The following is a 22,908-nucleotide window of genomic DNA, read 5'->3' on the forward strand; positions in this document are numbered from 1 at the left end:
TGTTTTGGCCTCGCACGTGTTTTGGCCGAAACGACCAAAAAGACCCAAAATATGTGCGCGTTTAGTGCGAGTCGTTTTCGTGTTAATAACATCACTTCAAATTAATACGACAAGTTTAAAACAGAATGACCGTTTCCCTATGAATATTTTAACCTAAAATAATGCCGATCCAAACAAAGCGCTTCAGGATTTTCGTTTTAAACAATGGTACTTCCGTGAGTAACTCTCCATCCAAACAGCTTTAAAAATACAAACAAATAAATGAATTTACAGTATAAGATTTACAAGCGTAGTTTTCATTATTACTGTTGTAAAAGTTCCTATTTATACTGATATCGCAGAACTATTGTAACTTATGCTTGCGTTTGAAAACAGATGACATGGCAGTTCTGAACTTTTTGCACTTTGCATGCTACGTATTTAGTTTGAAAACAAGGATTTGAAATTCTTTTTCAAGTAGCCGCTGCAACTTCCCCATTTTGTTGCATTGGAGCAACATTCTCTGTAGCTTCTTTATCGGCGCCATTTGTCTTGCCTTCTTCTTTATCATCTCCACCTTTGCTTTTCTTCTTATCTTTATCACGGTCTTTGTGGTCGCGCTTTCTGTCCCGACGATGTCTGCTGGATCTGACAAAAATCATGTTAAAATACAAACAATTGGATTCTTTGACAATTATTAATGAATAAGCCACATAATATTTGATACAATTGATCCAAACCAGTGGTCCATTATGGGTTGCCTAAATTGTCAGCCATAAATTAAAGATAAAAAATTTAAAATAACTTTAAAAAATCATCATTCATCTACAAATTTACATATCTTGTATTAAAGTGGAAATGAGGTGTAAAAAACAGAACACCCATGGGCCATGTTATAACACTGTCATTGCTTCACCACGGGAAGAAAATAAGTCACAATTATCATTTAGTTCATTATCTTACTTTTTACTGTGTGATCTTGATCTGGATCTTTTCCGAGACCTGGAACGTGATTTTCTCTTTTTATGATCTCTACTTCTACTACGACTACGATGGCTTCTCCTGGAAAATACAACGAATGAATTCATACAAAAACCTTTCAATTAAACCAAAAAAAATTAAAAATTCACTAACGCTCATTTTTGAGGTAATGCTCCCAAGTAACCCACTGTAGGACCTCACCCACATAGAATGGAATAAAATAGCAACATTTCAAAAACCTAATATCTTACAAAACTTACTTGCGTGACCTTGATCGTGATCTTCGACTGCGACCTCTGGATTTTGACCTTGACCTTCTGCGTCTGGATCGATCTCTGCTTCTTGATTTTCTTCGATGACGATGTCGTGACCTTGACCTGCTCCTGCTGCGACGACCTTCACAAATATATTATATTTTACATTAAAAACTTCTTGTTATTAAAAGGTAAATACATATTTTTTTTATTACGTTTTTCTTTAAAAAAAAATTTAAAAATGTTTTACATTTAAAAAAACATAGCAAATACCAAGTTTTTACAAAAATAATTTACATACATTAATTGTAAGCCTGTTTAAACGACTATCAGTTTGTCACTTTATTCTTTCTCTTTATTTTATATATCCTACCTTTAAATGTTTATTATCGTAATTTAAATACAAATCAAAGATAAAATTATTATAACTAAAACACTTACGTGATTTCTCTGGGTCCAAAGCGCGAGATATGAGAGACTGAGCCTCCCTAACTCTCTTCATAGCTTCATCAATTTCCTTTGTAGCAGTGTCATTCACAGGTTTTACAGCAGGCTTTACTATTGCGTTGTTTGAGTGATTTATTCTGAAAAATAAATGGTATAACTAAATTATAAGTTTTTATTTAACTCTGATTTTATTCCGAAAAAATAATGAAGTAAAATTCATCAACTGTTGATGAAATCAAATTCATTGCAACTAAATTATTTATTCTATAGCCTATTTTTTTAGTTTTAAAACTCATCTATTTACTTCAATGCTCTGTCCCCGAAAAGAGTTCCATTGAGTTTCATAGCGCTATCAACATGCTCTATTTTCGCAAACTCTATAAATGCGAATCTTGTAGGTTGAGTTTCATCTCCTGCCATCCTTACGAACTTAACTTCTCCACAAGTCCCAAAGAACGTCATCAACTGATCTGCTGTTGCTTGCTGTAGCGGGAACAGTGAAGATTACAAGTTTGTCGTTATAAGTGTGATTTAAAGTTGCAAGAAATAGCACTAATTGATTGCATAGGTGGCAAAATAAGTGTTCACACCGCATTTATCAAGTTTTTTAATTTAAGTGAAATTTAGGTTGGGTGACATTGTTAAAGCAGTTACACAAGCAGTTACACTCATAGTAGTCAAACATAGGGAGCCTTGTTGATTAATGTGGTGAATGCAATATACTTTGACTCTGCTTGTTTGTATAGACACCTAACACCAAGGTGGAGCTGTTCTGGGCCTAAAACTGGGAAGCTAAAACAAATGTATCCCACAGAGCCGCAGGCATCTCTAATATTACACATATGCATAAAGGTAACATACATAGATTCCTACATGTAAGAAGTGGTACAAATTTTACATAGGTGACAAAGAGATTTTGACACATAACTTCTATCATACACACCTTGGAGTCCAAATTTCCAACATAAATCGTTCTTTTTATTTCATCTAGTTTGGTTTGATCAATTACACCTCCAGCCTTCAAGGTAAAATAATGTTCACTTATATTAAATGTTTAGTATTCCAATTTCCACAGCTTGGCTTAGTTTTAACTTCTTTATAAACCTACTCCTAAACTTTAAATGCTATGAAACACATAACACACAAAAAATCCAGTCCAGTAAATTGTCCAGTAAATTGTATAAGATATATATTTCGGTTGAATGGCATCATCAGTCTTTTATTTAAACAGATTTTAAACTAACGATGCCAACAGGGTAAGATACAAGAAATTTATTACAGTTACCTATTTGAAGTTATAAAAATATTAACCTGTATCAACGCAGTAGCTGGTGTTGCAAACTGCATGGCGACGGTTTCATTTGGAATGATACCTGAAACGTAAACAAGAATCAACAAACGTTTATGGAATCATAAACTTACATTTGCCACATAGTTGTTACAAATCATGGGTAAATTTAATCACTTTTTTAGTTAAATACATCACTTGGCGGTGTATGGAGTTGAATAGGTATAAGTATACACTGTTTAAAGTACCGGGTTTTATATAACTTGTGCATCAAATAGTTAAACAAAACATGAGCTCGTAAGCAGAGCAGTGACTTCCACGTCTTGCCTCAATCTGTATAACACAGAGAGAAACAAAAACAAGAGGGTTTTTTATTTATTTTTGGTGAAAAAATATAAAAAGTCGTTGTGGGTGTCCAACATTCTGCGCAACGATGGAAGAATAAAGAAGATAGGCTGGCTTTGATTCCGGCTGAATAACAATGCACAAAAACAGAAAAACACAATGTGAGCACCTCTTAAAATGTAAGTACACATTACAGCCTATTTATATATATATATATATAAACTAAATTTAAAAAAGAGAAGTATTTTATTTCACATATATATACATAGGTTAAGTTTTAAGTGCACTACTTTTTTAGTCAAAACATTTTTTGGGGGAGATTTTAAGTTATATAAACTAAGAACTGAACTATTATTTATAGACTATATAGTTTATGCTGTGTGTATGTGAATACAGCAATAAGGCCAGCATGGCTAAGGAATGGAGAGTCTAAGGACCTGTAAAGCATACAACAGGAAAGTGTTAACAAGCCACTTCTTATATATATATAATGGATTTGATTTACACCATAGGCATACGAAGGTGACGGCATATATTAACTTCACTTGAAGAGCTAACACTTTTCTTGAGCCGGCGACGATTCTGTTTACACATAAAACAAACATATTTATAGCCCCTACCTAGTACCTAATATAGCAAATATAAAAACACTTTATTTAAAAAATGTCTCAATTAAGCCTTCATGGTGCTTACCATCGGTATATGGAACACAAATAAGGGCTCGGTCAATAAAAACGGTGCTGGTTAGATGCTGGGCCACTCCAACAGATGAAGGATCAGCATATTTTATAAACGCTACCTTTGTGCCTGGGTTGTTCGGGTCCCTATGGAAAAAAAACTTAATTTTAAATAACATTGAAAAGAGTGTTTACTGTTTAATAGGTTTTTTAATTTTGTCTAAGTTTTTCAGTGCTTGGTTTGAATTATCTATTAGGATCTCTAAGAAAAATGTACAAGTTATATTGTACACACTGTAAGGATGCTTTTGACAACGTTTGGATTAAATTTAAAAAAAGAGTTTGATTTCAAATAAGATCATTAACATGTTTTAAAGAATAACCTATATTATCTGTACCAGTAAGTTTTAATTTGCGTTTTGATGTATTGCATTTTTTCTTTAGCATTTTTTTATCTGTTAATGTGCTGCCAAATATTAAAATAATTGCAAAGGGTCCATTAGGCAAATTTTTCTGAAAAGTTAAGTAGCATAACAAAACGATAACTTACGGGTTTCTTGGAAAAAGTTCAAACTCCACAAATGTCCCGAGGTGATCAAATAGAGTATGGATTTGTTCCAGTGTTGCAGTTGGTGCTATGTTCGTGACTTGAATCACATCAGTTGTTGCCATTGTTCAAGACTTTCAGATCATAGGTGCCTGAAACGGTCCGAAAAATCAGTCAGTTTATGCTGCAAAAAGCCCTAAAATCTGCAACGACACAGGAAAAGAATGGTAAAAAAAGAAAAAAATGAGCACTATTGATATGAAAACCAATTGTAAACAACAATTATTACAATTTATAATCAACATTATGATTTACTGTTGCGTAAATATTGCTAGAAACATGCACTATACCCATGTAATGTAACTGTCTGTATTAAGCATGTTATAACAATTTACTGTATGCAGAAAAGGGCAATTTATGTTGAAATCTATACTTTATATCCAAAGTGTTTTAGCGTACAATAACTGTAATCTGTTAATGCAGATTTTGATTTTCAAAAGACTAAAAATTCCAGCAACTGGATAAACAACAATATTTTTAATATTTCGGTTTCTTGTAATCCCCACTGCTTGAAGGACCTCCTTTCCTCTTGGTGATAATCTGCTGTATTTGTTGCAGCTCACGATTAAGTTTTTGTTTCTCGTTTTGCTCCCTTGTTCTTCTAGTCTTGCGCCCCCCCGACATTTTTATGCCGTACTGGAACGCAGCTTTAGGCATGGCTTCCTTCTTGGACATGTAGCTGCTGTATTCTTCTTGTGTGTCAAAGTCCCACCTTCCAACAGGCCCCTTCTTGTGCCCATTGTCCATTTTCGAGTAGTCTGCTTCATCATCGCTATCCTCGCCCAGCCCAGCAATATTGAACTGTGTCGATGGATAACACTCTGCATAACTGTCAGGCACACTGGCTTTGCTGCTTCCAACGAGAGCATTTCCTTTGTGTTTATTCTTAACTTCTTGTTCAGCCTTTTTGTTCTTTTCCACCGCTTGTTTTTCGGAGATATTTTTCACCAACTCCTTTATAGAGGAATCAGCTGCAGCTTTGAGAGTGTCTAAGCTTTCATCTGGTTTTGGTTTCTCAAAGTATGGGCCAACACCGTCGCTCTTTCGTTTTGATGATTTTTTCAATGAAGGAACATATTCTCCTGCATCGTCATATATGTTGAGATTTGCATCTGATGATTTAACAGCTTTCTCCTCCAGCTTTAATTTCTTTTCCTTTTTCTTGCGATGTTTATCTTTAGGCCCTTGACGCAGGTAAGCTAAAATCTGAGTCAGCTTATTTATGACAATATCATTAGTGGACAGGGTAGTGTGCACTTCCAAATTCGGGCAATCTGCTTTACTCCGAATCAAAGTCGTCGGGATATCAGATTCTGCGTAATCATCTTCTAATTCGAACACATACGCCATTCTTCCTGGTAAAAACGTCTCATTTCGCTGAGGCAACTTTGTCTGGAACAATGTCCGGAATACATTCTTCGCCATTTTGTTATTGATCTCGTCAAAGTTCCCTGTGCTCTCAGTGTTTTCCTCTTCTTCCTCTTCTTCTTCTCCTTTCTCCAGAATGGTATCCAATTCCTCTTCCTCCATCTCCTTGGTAGATATCTCCGCTCTTACCTTCTGCAACAGGGCATAATCCAGCCCTTTCACAAGATGAGTATGCGCCATGTCTCCTCCCAAGAACTTGGACTCCTGGATGACTTGTCTACGTTTTTCCGCAGTCGTCCGATCACTGGGAGCATTAGGACCAACAGCTCTGTAATCCGCAGTAGTGCTAAGAAGTTCAACATCATTATAGTCACCAGTCCCCTCCCTTCTTTCTTTAGATCTATCTCTGTATTTCTTATCAAGCTCCGCTTGTCTCTCCATTTCTTGTTTCTTCAGCTTTGCATAAAAACTCTTCTTTTTCCTCCTTTGCTCCGCTGCTGATTCGTTCGCGGCGGAATATTCCTTCGGAACGGCAAACCCTCTTTTCGTTTTTTCTCCGGACCCCTTTCCATCCGAACGTCTCGGGGTCGTAAGAAACTTCCGGAAATCAGCATTAGTGAGAGGCTGATCTTGAGATCCTGCATCATCTACATCTGGAGCCATAGGATTCGAAAAAACTTCCGTCGCCATTTGGAACTTTCAATTTCAACATATACAAGTACAGTACTTGTATGAACTCTAATACGTCGAACTAATGGTCAAAGAATTTGCAGTTTAGTTTATGGAATAATAAATCATAGCGGCAATGAAACGATATACACATTAAAAAGTAACCCAAAATTTGCACTACAAAAACAGTTTTTTATTATATCAATGGTGTGCTAACTTAAAAGTGCGCAGTTTCTTGCCAAAACAACGAACAAACGACGATCCTTCTAAACTTTTCTAGTTTTGGATAAAATATACGATTTCTATGAACCTAGTAAACTGTAACTAAAACGAATGAGACCAAAGTCATTTCATTTTTCGCGCCATCCCTAATGTTTAATATATATTTCTAATGCATATATTGCATGTATGTAAACTGAAGTGACATTTTCACATTACTTTAATACATTTTTACATTAAAACAAACTGTTTTCCATTTCACAAGAGATATCAAGCGAGCGTTCATAAAAAGAACTGCTGCAAACTTGCAAAACATTCGGTTATATATGTCGATATTAAAACTATTTTCCACTTGCAATGAGGCTCTGAAAGCACATGAAAGTAACAGAACAAACTGTGGCGGTGTGGTTGACAAAAATCAAGCAAGAAAGCGATTATAAAACTTGGATACAAGACGTTCTGTCGTTGCGAGAATTTCTTCTGGCTCTAAAACAACGCTTCAGCGATCTCGGAAACATAGACGATGTTATAAAGACCTTACCAAGTGTGGGTATGTATTTATTTATGTATGATTCTGTGCGTACATCGAATATATTAAACGGTGCTAGTGAATAATCCTCCCCCTGCCTTATTTGCTAACCCCTAACTTCTAATCTCCTATATATAACTCCTAACTACCACTACCAGCAACCTCTAACACTTTCCACCAGCCTAACCTGTAACATACTGAAGGATTCTTCACTAGTGCCCCTTAAACACATTACACATATACATATGTGGCATATAATTTATAAACATTGTATGTTATTGACTTTTGCAACATGTATTGCATTTTCAGCCGAATTTCTTGATGTACTGTGTGTAAGAACTGACTTGCTTGTGAATAAGCATGTCACATCAACATTACATGAATGCCTGCACTTTATGATAGCAGATAAACCGAAAACAGAAACGGAAAAGATTTCAACGCCATGGGCCTGGAAGCATGTTAACTATCTTCTTAAACAACCAGTGGGGTGTTTAGCATCAGGGTAAGATCAAAATCTAACTTATAATACTATCAACGCTAGATTTAACCAGGTCGGGAACTTCCTACCATTGTGTAAGAAACTGAACGGTTATTGCTCTAACCCAATGGTCACTAATGGGTTGTCTAAATTATCGGCCATAGACTGTCAATGAAGCTTAGTGGTTAGGCACTGGCATTGGATTAAAGGTTACTGGATTCAAACCTCGATGTTGCTACTATTGTGGCCTATATGCCGTTGGGTCAGACATTTTCTGTTTAATGCTTTAAATAGCCAGCAGTATATTTAAGAAATTGTATTCTTCCTATGCGTGTATGTATTGGTATGACATATTTTTGACTTTTTTTAAAGGTTGCCACAAGACACTCTTGCGAAAATGGTCCAAGAAAAAGTAGTTGGAATCACTGCCACTCTCACAAGCCAATATACCTCGTGCAACACTGTAGCTTTATCAAGCGCCACCATGCAAAAATCAGCTGATATGACTTCTGCAATAGATTCATTAATTCCACTTCTAGGGACCCAATTTGGGGACATTGTTCTACAAGACTTATTCAAGTGCACAGATACTTTCCATGCCTTGAATTGCTACAGTGAAGCTTTTATTTCAGCTGTTGAATTTTCTTTACCCAACCTGTCAATCAAAACTTGCATTTTATTTTATGAAGTAAGTGAACACTACCTCGTACTTTTTCATAGTATTGTTCTAACTATTAACACATATCCAATCACAGATTTTATAATTAGCAGTTTAAACCATCAATTGTTAAGCCATAGGATTTAGCCAAATACTTTATCTGTTATAAAAACAGTTTATCCACTACCTCTTACTTTCTCATATTCCTTTTTATTAGCACATATAAAATTACAGATTTGGAATTAACAATTTAAACCATCAATTGTTAAGCCATAGGATTTAGCCAAAATACTTCATCAGTTAAAAACACTGTTTGTGCCCATGTTGTATCTTACTTTCTTATTGTGTATAAAACAGTTTTAATTTAAAACAATCTTCTTTATCTGTACAGAGATGGCCATGGAAATTTTCAAACAGTTTTCAAGACACAATTCTTAAATTTTCAAACGAAAATCTTAACAACCAAAAAGATTTAAAAGAAAAGATTACACAATCAAAAATAGTAAGTAATCTCTTCATTAGAAACTAAATATTAGTGTTTTAAACAATTGTATTAAAAAAACGGTAAATTTTGCATTAGGTATTTTTACTGATTTTTTAAGATTTAAAAGTTGAGGGTAAATGCCCCTCAGTCTAAAACAATTAACATTAATAACAAATTGATTAATTATTTGATTGTTTCCCTAAATAAATACGACATTGACAAATTAGCAGTGAGAAAAAATTGACCCCTTATGCTCTACTACAACGATAAAATGAACCTTTTTTTGCGCCTCGGGCTTTATTTTGAGAACATTGTTTTAGAAAGTGTTTTCACTTCAGGTAAAATGCTGTTGTGAGAGCTTAATTCTGCTACCAGTGTGTACCTCAAGTTTAGAAGAAATTTGCGAACTTTTAAAAACTGAAGAGTGCAAATACGATCCACACTTTATGCAACAGGTTTTTGATTCTGTGCTGGCAACACTGCAGCCAAAACTGAAAGAATGGGGTTTGGAAACACTGGTAACAAATCTGAAAAATTTCAGGTTTAAAATAAGCTAAAAAATTTCTATGGCTCTTTCTTTTATTTCTGTTTTTACTTTCACAGAAGCAAAAATGGTTCCAGTTTATGTATTTGTTGTTTATTTATATATATCTTTGATTTGAAATAAAATTAAAGAGAAAATACGGAACGTTGTGTTATAATAAGAAAAGACAAGTTTATCGGCAGTAACAGCAATGAACGTTACAATTCAATGTACAAAACATACAACTGGCAGTTTATTATAAACCTGTAAATCATACAGGTAAAGGTAAAGTACGTTAACAAGCCATAACAATTCGGTAACTATTATTTAAGTACGTATTACGCAATAAATGGGGCTAATTAGTAACATTTCTCTCCTATCCAAATAATACAGGTGGCGTGGTATGTTTTAAAAGCTGTATAATAAGGAACATAAAGTATTGGTCCATTTACATCCTAAAATATATAGTAATATGGGGTAAGATGGGATACCGTTTGCGCCGAAATACCAAATTTCCCAATCATGTTTTAAACAATTATCGAAGCTCTTATGTAATCGCTGGCTCACGGTTATATAATTCTGTAAATATTCTTTGTTTACCAACAAATTGAACGAGAAACAAGCACAAATTCACGTCCCATCTTCCCCCACCCGACTATACACCCTTAAATATTGTTCTGTTTCGGGACTGGAAAGAAAACTTACGAAGTCAACAAGAATTTCACAGTGGACACATTAATAAAGAAGTCAAGCGGTCCTGATGCGATTTTTAATCTGCTGCCCAGCGATTGCTATCTCCGTGACGAGGATAGAACGGCTCATCGCTGCTCTGTTTCAAATCTGCGTTTCATTTGTGGTTCATTTTCTAAAGCAATTGATCTGGCAGATATGGCAATTGATGCGGAAACGATAGTAGCGTCTTCTACCTGACCGCCTCACACGGCCTGCTGATCTTTTGGTCCGTTGGTGCCCGTTAAATAAATCCAGGGTGTCTTGGCTAACGAGACTGGTTTGTTCGAGGCTTGCTTCGGGCTCATAGTTGGCTTCCGATTCTGATACTGTAACGAAAAAATGTTTAAAACATCGCTTATGAGAAAAACAATTACAAACAAAGTTACATATGTGGGATGGGGAAAGATGGGACGTATTGTCATTTTTTTTCGTCCGATTAGGTAGTAAAAAAGGACATTTAAAAAATAATGGAACTGTATCCTCACGACTCCCATAGACCGGTGGTAATTGTTTAAAACACGATCAGAATATTTGATTATTTTGTGCTAAAGGTGTACCGTCTTCCCCCGCCATACTGCACACGTATATATAACTTGTTAAGCAGGTACGAGGTTTATGAAACAGAACACCCGTGTTTATATGACGAGTGTCATTTTCCGGCCACACGGGAATAAAAAGTTGCACCCAAACACCGTTTATAAGAATGAAGCATCACATACACATAGTCGTTATAGGTAGAAATCGTGACTTGAACCGAGTCTATAGTTATGGATCATTTAGCGCCCCAAGACATACAGTTGGCAAAACGTTATAAAACCAGTGTTTTAAAATCCTATGTAGTTTTGTCTTTTGAGTACACTAAAACTAATATATAAATTGTATTTGATTTCATTCTTCTCTTTTTTAATTTATTTTTTTTGTAGAAATAATTTTAGATGCGGGTATTAAGGACTAAACAACATATATTAAAACAATTTATATGCATGACATGTATTGGCTACACATTTATTTAATAAAAATACTATTATGCGACCCATCAATGATCGGTTTATTGAATATTTCGTGAACCGGAATTAAGCAATATCGGTATTTGCATCAAAATTATAGGGTTTTAAGCGTGTTTAATGATTTACCCAAAGATTAGAGTTTATTACGTTGCAAAAGCGATTGATTCAATCTTTCGAATATTTACAATAGTTTGAACCCGTGTGCACTCCAAGAGTTTTAACGATTAAAACTTCTCGCACGCGAAGGACCGGTTATTTCAATGTAGGTCGGTACACACTAGAGCCGTGATGCTTTGTAATCAGTATCGGTACGCAACTGAAGTGGTTTACATGTTTGAGGTGTTTAAAACTCGCAAACTTTGAGTGGACACTGTAATTATAATGGGTCGCACCAAACTATTTAATACACTTGTGTTTGTATGTTAAAACTCACCAGTTACCATTATGTTCGCCTTATTAGCCCCCGAGCAATCTTTTGTGTTAAAAAGTATTTAATTGATTGACACCCTATACCTAGTTAGCGGGAAGTGTGCGAATTAGAACCGGTGTGGAATTATAGTGTAATTAATACAGCGCCGATGCTAATGTTAGAAATTAATCGCTGGACAAAGTTGGGAGCGGATCCAGCACTCCGAAATGTCATGTGCCGGGTGGTGCCAATTCCTTCACTGTCGAGCACGCGACATGAAGTAACCGCGACCAAATGCCTGAAGCACAAGGCGCCTATACCGCACAACAAGAGCGGGGAATGGGTAATGTTCTACTGGCCGGACGTCGGAATTTTGCCTTCGATTAAGAAATCTATGTAGCCGAACATCGACGCCTAATTCGCAGCTGCCGAAGTGTTTGTTGTGGGCCGAAATAAACGTGAAAAACACTGCAAGAATCTTGCTGTGTTTGCTCTCTTGTTGATGTCCTGTCAGCAAATTGGCTCGAGTTCAATTTATCTTTTTATTTTATTTTTTTACTCCATTTTACCATTTTTTTTTGGAATTTGCAAAACCTTAGTCCATTATAAACATTAAACCGGTCGCGGAGGTCGGATTTTGCTTTTAGTTTTGTAATTGTGACCGATTCCGATCGCTCTCCGGACGATATGTAAGATTAAGTATCTCGCCGAGCGACATCTTGGCAGAGATGAGATCTTAATACCTTTTCAGGGCAAGACGCGTCCATATACAGGGTAAAGGTCATTTTATAACGCTTCGATCTTTGTTTAGGCCAAAACTGCTTAAGCGTCCCCCGACCTGCCCCCACGGAAATTAATAATTCGATTGTCATAACGTTCGGTTCGCTTGTGTCTAGAACTTCATACACGTCGAATTGTTGTTTGTTTATCATTTTCCGGTGCTGGAGGTTTCGGCGACGCCCTAGCTAAGCAACTCTATGCAAACCGCAACGTTTCGGAGAAGAAACCTAAAACTGATTTGTTCTCGAAAAATTTGCATACCGTGTTGTAAAACCATTTTGTGCGTTTGATATTCAAAAACATAATGCATCAAAAACAACCAACTAAAAATATGAATAATTTTTTGCGGAAGATTCAAAACGAAACTTACTGCTTCGTTTCGAGAGTCCGACACCGTAGTAGCATCGATGGTAAAGCTTACTCCAACATCTTCTACAAACAAATTCCTTTAATTGCATTCGACTCATGCGTCTACGGGACTCCACACTTGTAGCTAACACAAGAAGGGAAATCACCACCACAAGCCCTAACTTTAACCCCAAACCGCCCCTGCTTAATTTTGACTTATTCATCTTTGATGTTCTTGAATTGAAAGTAAGCAGCTTTCTAAGTCTAGATTTCGTTTAGTAGTTGCTGTACTGGATGGTCACAGCGCTTTGGTATATATTGCTTCCCCCCTTTTTTCCCGGCGCCGCCAATGGCCATCTTCTCTTACTGGGTTGATGTTATGGGCGAGAGATATTAGCAATAATCGCGCGTGTGCCTCCGCGCGGTAACTTCGCCCCAGGGTCAAGGAAATAAAAGAAATTAAGCGCCCGCAAAGTCGACATTCCACACAAAACGCAACGATCGATTACCAAGCCGCCCAACTCGGGCTAAGATAGAAAATATTACTTCTCCCAAAAAAGCTAAAATTTTGAGACAGTTTATTTGCATACGGGTTAGGCTGCTGGGCGGGCACGATTAATCTAAACATAAATGAACCAAATCGGCAAAATCTTATTTTTATTCTATCTATAAAAAAGGTGTTGCCCGTTTGTTAGTGTTTACGTTCATGCCAATAAAGTTTATTTTCATCACGGATTTTCTACGTCATACCATATCGATAATATGTTTATTTTTAAATGTGAGTGTTTTCTTACATTTTTTACTGTGGGATTTTGGGCTGGGTTCGGCTAAATGACCCACCTTATTTACATATGCATAAATATAGATCTGATAAATGACGAAATTGTATGTTTACGTTAAAAAACAAATATTAATCGTGGGGCCGAAATCTAGATTTATATTTGCATGTTATTAAATGCGCCGATAATGGATTATAACGTGATTTCCACACCCTACAATAAGATCTAATTAATAGAAAAATATATTTTCTATTTTGAAAAGGGCGAGGTCCATTTTATTTTTGAAAATAAATTTAATATTTAAATCTTAACAACCTGTTATATAAAAATAAACCGCCGATAAATAGCAAACAGAAAGATAACTTGTATGTTATGACGAGATTAAAATAAACCTCGTGCACGTTTCTCGTCACATGAACAGCATGGCTTAAATGTTACTATCAGATTTGCGAACGAAAGGGAAAAAAACGAAAAAAATGAATGCCACGCGTTGCGAAATTTCTGAGACCGCACAATTTTAATCAGTTGGGACGAACTTACCGCTGGCAATAAATTTCCCGTCCATGATTCAAAACAGAATTCTCTGACATACAGGTACGGTTTGTAAAGAGTTTCGCAGATAAAATTTCGTAACGAGGGACTTAATTTTGGGAATTTTTAAACATATTCTGACTCAACAGATATCCAGCAACACGCATATGCACGTTTTTCATTACCGCGACATTCCGAGAGAAAATTACAAACAATTATCAAATAAATTAAAAGAATTTTTACGCCAAAGAATAAAATAAATAGTAGAGTGGGGAAGATGGGACACCTTCAGCACATATTATCCGAATGGTTTTAAACAATTATCAATGGTCTATAATGGGGTTCGCGAGGATACGGTTTTATAATTGTTTGAATTTTCTTTGTCTACTAGCAAAAAGGGACGAGAAAATAAAATGAAGAGATGTCTCATGTTCCCCATACTCCTATATACATTTTAATAAAAACAGTTTGTGAACCTTTTCAAAAGCCCATAAGCTTATATATAATATATGGTCGGAGTCATATTTTAAAATAAATCAATTTTAATTATGTTCCAATTCAAACAATAATTGCTCTAAATTAACAATTTTCAACCATCCTAGTTGCTATTGACCGGTAGTGTAGCAACCAGGTATTTTACCTGCACATGCAATAAACAGCTTAATTTTGAATGCTGTTCTTTAGAACTTGAGTACAAAAATTAAGTAAAGTGTTTTTTTTTCAACAGTCCTGATGTTTTAAACAATGAACAACGGTCTATGGGAGTCGTAAGGGTACTGTTTTATAATTCTTTTAATGTTTCTTGTCTTTACAAAAAAGAATGAGAAAATAGAATGAAACCGTATCCCATATCTTCCCCCACAGTACCCTATACTTAAAAGTATTATATATATATACCCACGACGAAAATATCGGCCGCTAAAGATATTCCCGTCTCCCCACACTACTATATATAAAAAGTGGGACGCTTATAAGTGTATGTCCTGCAACATTCATATACAGAGCTATACCCACTATTTTCTAACATAAGAAACATTCCCGGCCCAGTTAAGACCAATACCCATATATACACCGTGAGAAAATAAGGACACTACCCGTAATTAAGCAAAATATTTTATTTGACCTTTCTAGAAAAATTTTGCGGCGCGGCCTTATATGTATTTTAGCTATCCGAACCCAAATCTCGGGTTGCGCAACGGGGAAGTCCCAAACGTGATAGTGCACCGGTGGAAAAATGTTTTAACCTCTGCGAAAATGTTGGATACAGGTCCGGTTACAAAAAGCCGAAGTAATTGCGAGTTTGCGTGGCGCATATTACTTGGTTTTAATCCTAGGACCCGGTCCTATACACTGCTATCCCCGCTATATGTTCTCTATTTTGAGAAGCCGCAGTGACGTAAGATGGGTTCCCGGAATACATGCAGTTAACGTCACACGTGCCGCGTTAATGCAAGTACGTTATTAACGAAATTTTAATCTTCTGTTTGTAAATTCTCCCAATCCGTATTGCAAGATTATAAATACCATATATATAGTGCATTAAGAATTGGTTTTATATAGAAACCAATGAAGGTAAAGTCAAATATAACTATATAACATGATTTGTATTATCTTTTATATTAATAGTGAATGTTAAAATCACGAGCAAGAAAAAAAACGGCAAAAACTTGTCTTTATATAATGACTTATATGGAAAAATACAGCTTGTTTAAAAGACGACTGTTATACATGTGCCGAATAAAGATTAGTTTTCGATTTTTAATTTAAACGTTCAAGTTTAAAAACATTTCAAGAAATATTTGTTAATTTTGTTTAAAAACATAAGCAGTCAGAAGAATGCATTCATGGCGTTTTAAGCGGCTGTTATCCACGGAAAAACAGCTGGTTACACCTGTGTAATAGGAGCTAAGGTGTTAAGATCAAAAAACTGTTTTCCGAAACACCAAATTTCACCAAAGGTTAAATTCAACGGTTTAAACATAATTAACAAGCAAGACAAGAAGTTAATCGCGACAATTATGTTGCTATACCACTTTCAATAAAGTTGAAAACACACTTCGGTAGTCCAATAATATAGAATAGTGTATTATCATAACACGATCCAAAAGCGTGGAAGTAGAAAAACAGCTTATACGGGATAAGAGACGAGTTTAATCTCCTGGGTGACTTTAGTTCTATGGTTGGATACGTTCTCGCTGCCGGTAAAGTTACATATGCCGCGTCTTCTAACTGAAACCGTAGTATTCTGAAGTCACTTCAATATACTATGCTGAAACCGTGCAAGTTTAAATTTGATAAGGTTATCAGGCAAGTTCTATCCGGTATATGTTTCACTATGTGTAAAAAGTACTATGGAGTAAAATGGGAGACCGTTAGCACATAATATTCCATATATCTTAATTGAGTTTTCGACCATTAACGAAATTTTTTGGAGTCGTGATGATACGGTTATATGATTCTGCAAATTTTCTTTATAAACTATCAAAAAGGGTGACATAAAAAACAATTAAAAAGGGGACCATCTTAAATCTAAAATTTATGTAAACTTGCGTTGTATAATGATTATTTAACGTGTGGATTATTGAATGGTTCCGCAGTGAATATACGTTTATTTCGTGCGTTTTTAAACCAGAAGTCTGAGTGCTTTCGGTCAAAGGCTATAATTTTAGACCAGAACGTTTATCATATGGTGAGCGAACGTGAGTTCTGAAATTCACGCGTAACATCGTGCTTAGACGAATACGCGAATATAACTTCACGGATAATCGTTGACGATATCTTTAATATCAGATAACTGTCATATTGATCAGAAGGCGCAAACATTGTATCACCAAAACAACATAAGCTGCCTTTTTCTGACGAATTTAGCCACGGGTCATGTCACAGTAGTTTAATCATGTGTAGTATAGGGTAAGATGGGAAAAGATTTATTATATTTTCTCCCCTTTTTGGTGGAAAACAAAGTATTATAGTAGCTAGTGTGGGGGGAGATGGGACACCTTTTTATTCTATTTACTCGTCCCATTTGGTAGTAAACAGAGAAGATTCAAATAAATATAAAACCTTATCCCTACGACTTTCATAGACCGTTGTTAATTGTTTTAAACATGATCAGAATATTTGGATATTATGTGCTAAACATGTCCCATCTTCCCCCACCTTACTATATTACAGAATTAATAGCAAGAAATATTCACGATTCTAAAAAAAGCGTTGTAAATTGGTGAAATCACGATTTGAGTGCTAAAATAATATCCCATCTTGCCCCACTGTACCATGTGTTCCAATATAATAAGTGATATAGGAATAAAATGCGGTCGATGCATTTAAATTTATGTTGAAGATTCATACAAGGATTGTATAATGTAGGTCTGCTATTCACGCCCGGGGTGATGGGCAACTTAAGCCGTTCATTTGGCAAATTCTGCGGCATATTTCTTTGGTGTTTCATAAGTTCTATAACGGGTTATATTGGCAAAGTATGACTGGCTTTACAATTAGGCCAACTTATTTAGATGTATAGAATATACCGCTGGCTGGCAGCCATTTTTTAAAGGTTTAACGGCTTATAATGGTGCGTGTATGTACAGTAATTAATCATTAAATAACATGGTATTTTAAGCCGCGATAACGAAGAAAACATAATACCGACGGAGGCATATTCGTATGGATCGTTTGATAGTTAAATACAACTGTTTTGGAACCTTTTTTGTGCGTTATTTTGGTATCAGTATGGTGGGGGGAGATGGGACAACTTTTTATTTTGTTCTCTTGTCCCATTTGGTAGTAAACAAAGAACATTCAAAAAATTATAAAACGGTATCCTGGCGACTCCCATAGACTGCTGCTAATTTTTTTAAACACAATTGAAAAATTCAGATATTATGTGCTAAAGGTGTCCCAATTTTCCCACCTAACTATGCTTTGTACCAGTAAATCAATCACTGAAAAACACACGAAGATCTTATCTCCGCATAAGTTAAAAATCGTGAAGAACATACCGGCTCAAGTAACAGGTACAGCGGTAGGCCACCGACAAAAAAGGTGTTTTACTGAGGAAAAAATTTCCCGAATCGCAACTCACAAAAAGTTCTCACGGTCTTGCACGGACCGGTAGTTCCCGATAGTGTTTTATGCAGCGTGGGAATCTCGCTATTAGTTTTTTGAGGTATATGTCACCATCGTAAAGTGCCCAAAACGTTTTTATCGACCGCCATGTATATTCATTTCTGAGCAAACGGGAAAATTTATGGCTTGGAAAACACGGCATGGTATGCATCAGAGTTTAAAATCCTATTTACGTAAACTTTGGAAACGTCAAAGGATAAGACCGTGATACAAACGTGGTATAACCATTTGCATGGTGGCTTTGATCCTGGAAAGTACGTGGCGATTACTCAAAAGCAAAACGTGACCGTTTAGGAATATTTTTGGCGCGAAATTATAGCCAATGACAAATATTTTGCTGGATTAAGTGACAGCATGACGCGAAAGTGATTTTCCTTCCGTTCCAGTCACTGTTCACTTCCGTGTCTATCCAAATGTTACCGTTACTCAACTAACCGAACATGAGAAATCTAAACTTTGAGACAGGAGAAAATTTACTTTCGAAAGCAGAGTCATTGAAACGTCATCGAAGAAAAAGTGATTTCGAATTTTCTCTCATCGTCACGCTGGCGAATTAAATTCTCTTCGAATCCCGGCATTACCGTATACAGTTACATAAAATTTTCCGTAACGTGTACATTATGCCGTAAATACGTAAGCAGGGTGTTACGTGCCGAAACGTGTCTCTCGCATGACTGTTCTTTCCTATTTTTGTTGTTGCGTATGTAATTTCATAAACAACCAAATTTAGGTAGCTATTTATAGAGAAAGGCAGTGATTTTTCACCAAAACGAACGAAACCGAAAACTGCTGTAAATAGCAGTTGCGTAAGACTAAATATAAACCTAAGCGTTTTCAAATGCAGTTTGCTACAATAACAAAATAAAGGTGAAACTTTCTTTTAGAAATCAAGTTCTTTTGGTCACTGGCATCCTTACACCAGTGTTGAGCCTCCCAGAAACCGGCATTGTTCCTCTCACTGCAAACGATGTTACTGTTGAATATATAAATAAATAATGTAACTTGATTTATTCTCACGTTGCCGGAAAACGACAGTCGTTATAACATGGGTTCATACACTTCGTGTCAACATACGAGTTACCATGCATGTAACTTTGTAGATAATTTTTACTTTTTTAGTTTTTTACGTATAGTAGAGTAGGGAAAAATGGGACACCTTTAGCACAGAATATCCAAATATCCTGATCGTGTTTTAAACAATTAACAACGGTCTATGGGAATCGTGAGGATACGGTTTTATAATTCTTTGAATGTTCTTTGTTTGCTAGTAAATAGAATGAACTGGTGTCCCATCTTCCCCCACCCTACTATATATTACTGGTATCTGGCACAAAAAAAAAACTAAAATATTTTTTATACACCAGATAGACCGCTAAAAGATTATTTTGAAAGAGGGCTATAAAACACTGTCAAAATATACATGCAACATGATAGGCTAATTTCCAGGTATAGAATACACATAACACTGGAGGTTGAAACCTGACCATAGCTACAGCTGTAATAGGAGTTTAAGTGCTAACCAGTGCTGGTGTTTATCTGGGGTTGGGAAGCCAAAGACTGAGGAGGTTTCAGTCCACGACCTTTAAAAATATAAGAGTTTGAGGTTTAATATGATAAGTGTGAACTTTAGGTAATTGTAGGCTAAGCCAGAAAAAACTATGGTTAATATATAATATATAATTACTTTAAAAAAATCGACATTATAATTCCGCATATACGGAGATAGGAGATTAACTGTTTTTTTGAAAGATAATTTTTGATAGGGGTCAAATGTTCTTGTTTATAGGCAAGACAAAATGCTGATAATTAAATAAAACATCAATTATCTGAAGTCAAATTACTACCAACCAAAGTATGCAGCTGCCACTAATTCTTCTGTGGCTTTGGGATTAAAAGTTGGAGGGTTGCTTCGTGAAGTGACGGTGTCAGCTCGCCAATTGGCACGCGCCGTCTTCACTTTTTCCAACACTTTGTTGCATTGCTTGTTGAACATGGCTACTTGCGATTGCTGGATGGTTAAAAATGAAGTAAATTTAGGCTTGCTGTTTGTATCAAACCAGTGGTCACTAAAAGGTTGTCCAAATCTTCAGCCGAAAAAATCCTACAAAGCTTAATTCTCCACAAAGTTAACTACTTGGTAACTTGTAAGCGGGCACGAGGTTTATGAAACAGAACACCCGTCTTTTTACGACTGTCGTTGCCCCGCCATGCGTAAACCAGACATAAATAAATAACCTACATTTAGAGATAATTGTCATTGCTTAATTGAATGTAAGTTATTTGTACTCGCAGTTTCTATTAGTAAAAGAAAATCTCTTTTTCCATCAATTAAAAGTGAACTTGCAATTTTGCACTTTCCGTCCCCAAACGACGGTAAATTACATTAAATTCCTTGATAATATACATACAGCATTAGAAACATTCTCTGTGTGCAATCCAACTTCAGATATAAGTTGTCGCTCTGCTTGCTCAACTGCTGGGTCAGGTTTTGTTCGAAGGTAGTTAGGTGTTTCAGTATGTGACATGAGTGACACTCGCCCCTCTGTGAGCGCCTGCGTTCATGGGTACAAGTAATAATATACCTTGCTTTTTTAATTTATTAAGAAATGAAAATTATAAATTATATCATCAAGGAAACTGATTTGTGGGGGGTTAGAATTGAGCTAAACTAATGGGCAATGAACCTGTGTTTTGGTAATTTCTCAAAAAATTATTATTTCAGCATAGAGCGCCTGTAAATATGCACTAATCTAGAAGTAAAGTGGGTATTATAACTCTAGAAAAAATATCATACACGACCGGCATTATATTACTAATATTCTGTTTCATACACCTCGTGGCCAATGGCAAGTTGATTTTTTTAAAAATAAGATAACTCTTAAAATATAACAAATATTTACCAATAAATGCGGGTCAGGATCAGGTGACAGCCTCACTGGAACAATGGGATAGTTTCTTAACGCCGGCATCTTTTCTGATTTCATTGCAGCAAGCAGGGAACTTATCTGGCCGGACAGTAATGCAAAGTTGTCCAGCACTGTGGGCCTGAAGGGGAAGTATTTTATGACACTTTGTTTGATGTTTCCATTCAAGGTTTAACTTGGACATAATTAAACATAAATGACTCGTTGTATTTGTAATACTATGAATAAAACATTCTGTAATATTTTGGAAGGAGCATTCTGTAATACTATGGATGCAACATTTATAATATTAGTGAAAGTTTTGTAATATAAATGGGATATTATGTAATACCTGCAGAACGCAAATAAAAAAGTTTTTGTAAATTACCATGTAAGTGTCTGATGTTCATTGGTCAATTTAAAAAGGAAATCTTCCAAAGCTTTTCGTATTGCTTTGGCACGAACGATCAAAGCGTCAACGGACATTTCAAGAACCTTTGCTTCGTTCGCCTGATGCAAGGAAAAACATTTATATATTGCTTTTTACGTTACATTTGTTTAGTCAGTATGACATAGTTCATTTAAATTCAAATTCTTGGTTAAACAAATGCCATATTCGAAAAAAATGCCCCAAATTTTTGATTTTTATCCAAAATACACATACACAACTAAATTAAGAAATTTCTTCCAATAAAAATCTTTCGTTCATAAAAATTTTTAATCTGGCTTTAAAGTAGCAAGTTTGTGCCCTACTATTACAGCATTACCTGCATTTTTTCTGCTTACAGATTGATGATTGTTGTTGTCAATTATTTTTATTGCTAAAAAACTTAAGACGTACGAACAGTCTAAGTAGAAAACATCCAGTTTATTTAAATTGCAGTTGTCGTAAAGTATGCATGAAGTTCACAATACACCAAACACGATTTTATTAGATCATAGTGTAATTATATAAACATACACTGCAGTTTTGGTACTATGAAGAAATGGAAAAAGCCAAACAACACTGAAATTATAAATAATTCCGCAAATGACTTTAGGTCTGAAATTGGCAGGTTTTGAGCAGAAAGATTTGGTTAAGCACGCGATTTTTTAGAGCAAATAGTGTTTTCAGTTTGAAAATTTTCCCAAGATATCTCCGTCACGGAAAAGATGAAATTCTTCATCCCCGAGCGTCACTTTTGTTCCTCCGTATTCTGGGAGCAAAACTTCATCCCCAGGCCCGACAGTTACCGGCTTCAATTTTCCGTCTTTATCTTCAACACCAGGACCGGTAGCTACTACAGTTGCGCGAAGGACTTTGCCGGCGCTTTTCTCGGGCAGTACTATCCCGCCTTTCGTGGTAGTTTCTGGGGCGAAACGCTGAACCAAAACTCGGTCAAATAAAGGCATAAAGCTTCTAAAAACTTTCCCGGCCATTTTGGTATTTAATTATTTGCGTTTTAGGGTGAAAATAAACTACTGCAATTTGCACTAGAAGTCCTATAGTAACTACACGCTGATGCAACGCTGTAGCAATTCTAGAAGTCTCTTGGATTGGTACTTCCCCAATTTAAAAAGTGATGCACTAGGGTATTTTCGTATCGCCGTACTTTGATAAAAAACGCAATATTTATTCAAAATTCAGTTGTATAATATTATTTTATTCTTGTTCAGTCTATTTGCAAGTATAAAAAAACAATTTTAAAGTATTTAAACTCACAATACAGACAGTAAAGGTAATCTTTTGGCACCACTTTTTTGAGCGCAGTCATCCACGTTTTTCACGCTTCGGTGCGTCACCTT

General features: G+C 35.7%; 6 protein-coding genes across 8 annotated transcripts; 1 reads left to right on the plus strand and 5 right to left on the minus strand.

Annotated features, from left to right (window-relative positions):
* Window positions 1–54: 54 nt before the first annotated feature.
* On the minus strand, window positions 55–4,723 carry LOC100176178 (splicing regulatory glutamine/lysine-rich protein 1-like). The gene is made up of 9 exons (XM_002129636.4): window positions 4,522–4,723; window positions 3,988–4,118; window positions 2,973–3,034; window positions 2,605–2,679; window positions 1,966–2,144; window positions 1,656–1,798; window positions 1,221–1,356; window positions 943–1,041; window positions 55–627 (listed from the first exon to the last, which is right to left on the minus strand). Exons 1-9 carry the CDS (start codon window positions 4,641–4,643, stop codon window positions 453–455), a joined length of 1,122 nt encoding a protein of 373 aa, XP_002129672.1. The 5' UTR covers window positions 4,644–4,723; the 3' UTR covers window positions 55–452.
* LOC100178495 (protein Red) lies at window positions 4,721–6,869 on the minus strand. The gene has a single exon (XM_002129606.4). The coding sequence runs from the start codon at window positions 6,634–6,636 to the stop codon at window positions 5,056–5,058; it is 1,581 nt and encodes a 526-aa protein (XP_002129642.1). The 5' UTR covers window positions 6,637–6,869; the 3' UTR covers window positions 4,721–5,055.
* Window positions 6,870–7,027: 158 nt separating this feature from the next.
* LOC100180858 lies at window positions 7,028–9,671 on the plus strand. Its single transcript, XM_002129580.5, has 5 exons — window positions 7,028–7,384; window positions 7,673–7,865; window positions 8,214–8,529; window positions 8,891–9,001; window positions 9,322–9,671. Exons 1-5 carry the CDS (start codon window positions 7,210–7,212, stop codon window positions 9,538–9,540), a joined length of 1,014 nt encoding a protein of 337 aa, XP_002129616.1. The 5' UTR covers window positions 7,028–7,209; the 3' UTR covers window positions 9,541–9,671.
* Window positions 9,672–9,884: 213 nt separating this feature from the next.
* LOC100184058 lies at window positions 9,885–13,032 on the minus strand. The gene is made up of 2 exons (XM_002129511.4): window positions 12,805–13,032; window positions 9,885–10,564 (listed from the first exon to the last, which is right to left on the minus strand). Exons 1-2 carry the CDS (start codon window positions 13,004–13,006, stop codon window positions 10,365–10,367), a joined length of 402 nt encoding a protein of 133 aa, XP_002129547.1. The 5' UTR covers window positions 13,007–13,032; the 3' UTR covers window positions 9,885–10,364.
* A 5,882-nt stretch (window positions 13,033–18,914) lies between these two features.
* Window positions 18,915–21,981, minus strand: LOC100185580 (mediator of RNA polymerase II transcription subunit 8). 3 transcript variants are annotated; one of them, XM_009861084.3, is made up of 7 exons: window positions 21,891–21,981; window positions 21,512–21,633; window positions 21,121–21,265; window positions 20,629–20,772; window positions 20,069–20,228; window positions 19,741–19,800; window positions 18,915–19,178 (listed from the first exon to the last, which is right to left on the minus strand). In XM_009861084.3, the coding sequence occupies exons 1-7, from the start codon at window positions 21,894–21,896 to the stop codon at window positions 19,108–19,110; spliced, it is 708 nt and encodes a 235-aa protein (XP_009859386.1). In that variant the 5' UTR covers window positions 21,897–21,981; the 3' UTR covers window positions 18,915–19,107. The 3 variants fall into 3 exon arrangements, with proteins under 3 accessions (XP_009859386.1, XP_002129358.1, XP_026691181.1); XM_002129322.3 differs by having other exon boundaries at window positions 18,915–19,193; XM_026835380.1 differs by lacking the exon at window positions 19,741–19,800 and having other exon boundaries at window positions 18,915–19,193.
* LOC100183218 (10 kDa heat shock protein, mitochondrial-like) lies at window positions 21,971–22,844 on the minus strand. The gene has a single exon (XM_002129280.5). It carries the CDS (start codon window positions 22,540–22,542, stop codon window positions 22,234–22,236), a length of 309 nt encoding a protein of 102 aa, XP_002129316.1. The 5' UTR covers window positions 22,543–22,844; the 3' UTR covers window positions 21,971–22,233.
* Between the last annotated feature and the right edge of the window lie 64 nt (window positions 22,845–22,908).

Source organism: Ciona intestinalis, chromosome 8, assembly GCF_000224145.3.
Source record: "Ciona intestinalis chromosome 8, KH, whole genome shotgun sequence".
Classification (NCBI taxonomy): domain Eukaryota; kingdom Metazoa; phylum Chordata; class Ascidiacea; order Phlebobranchia; family Cionidae; genus Ciona; species Ciona intestinalis.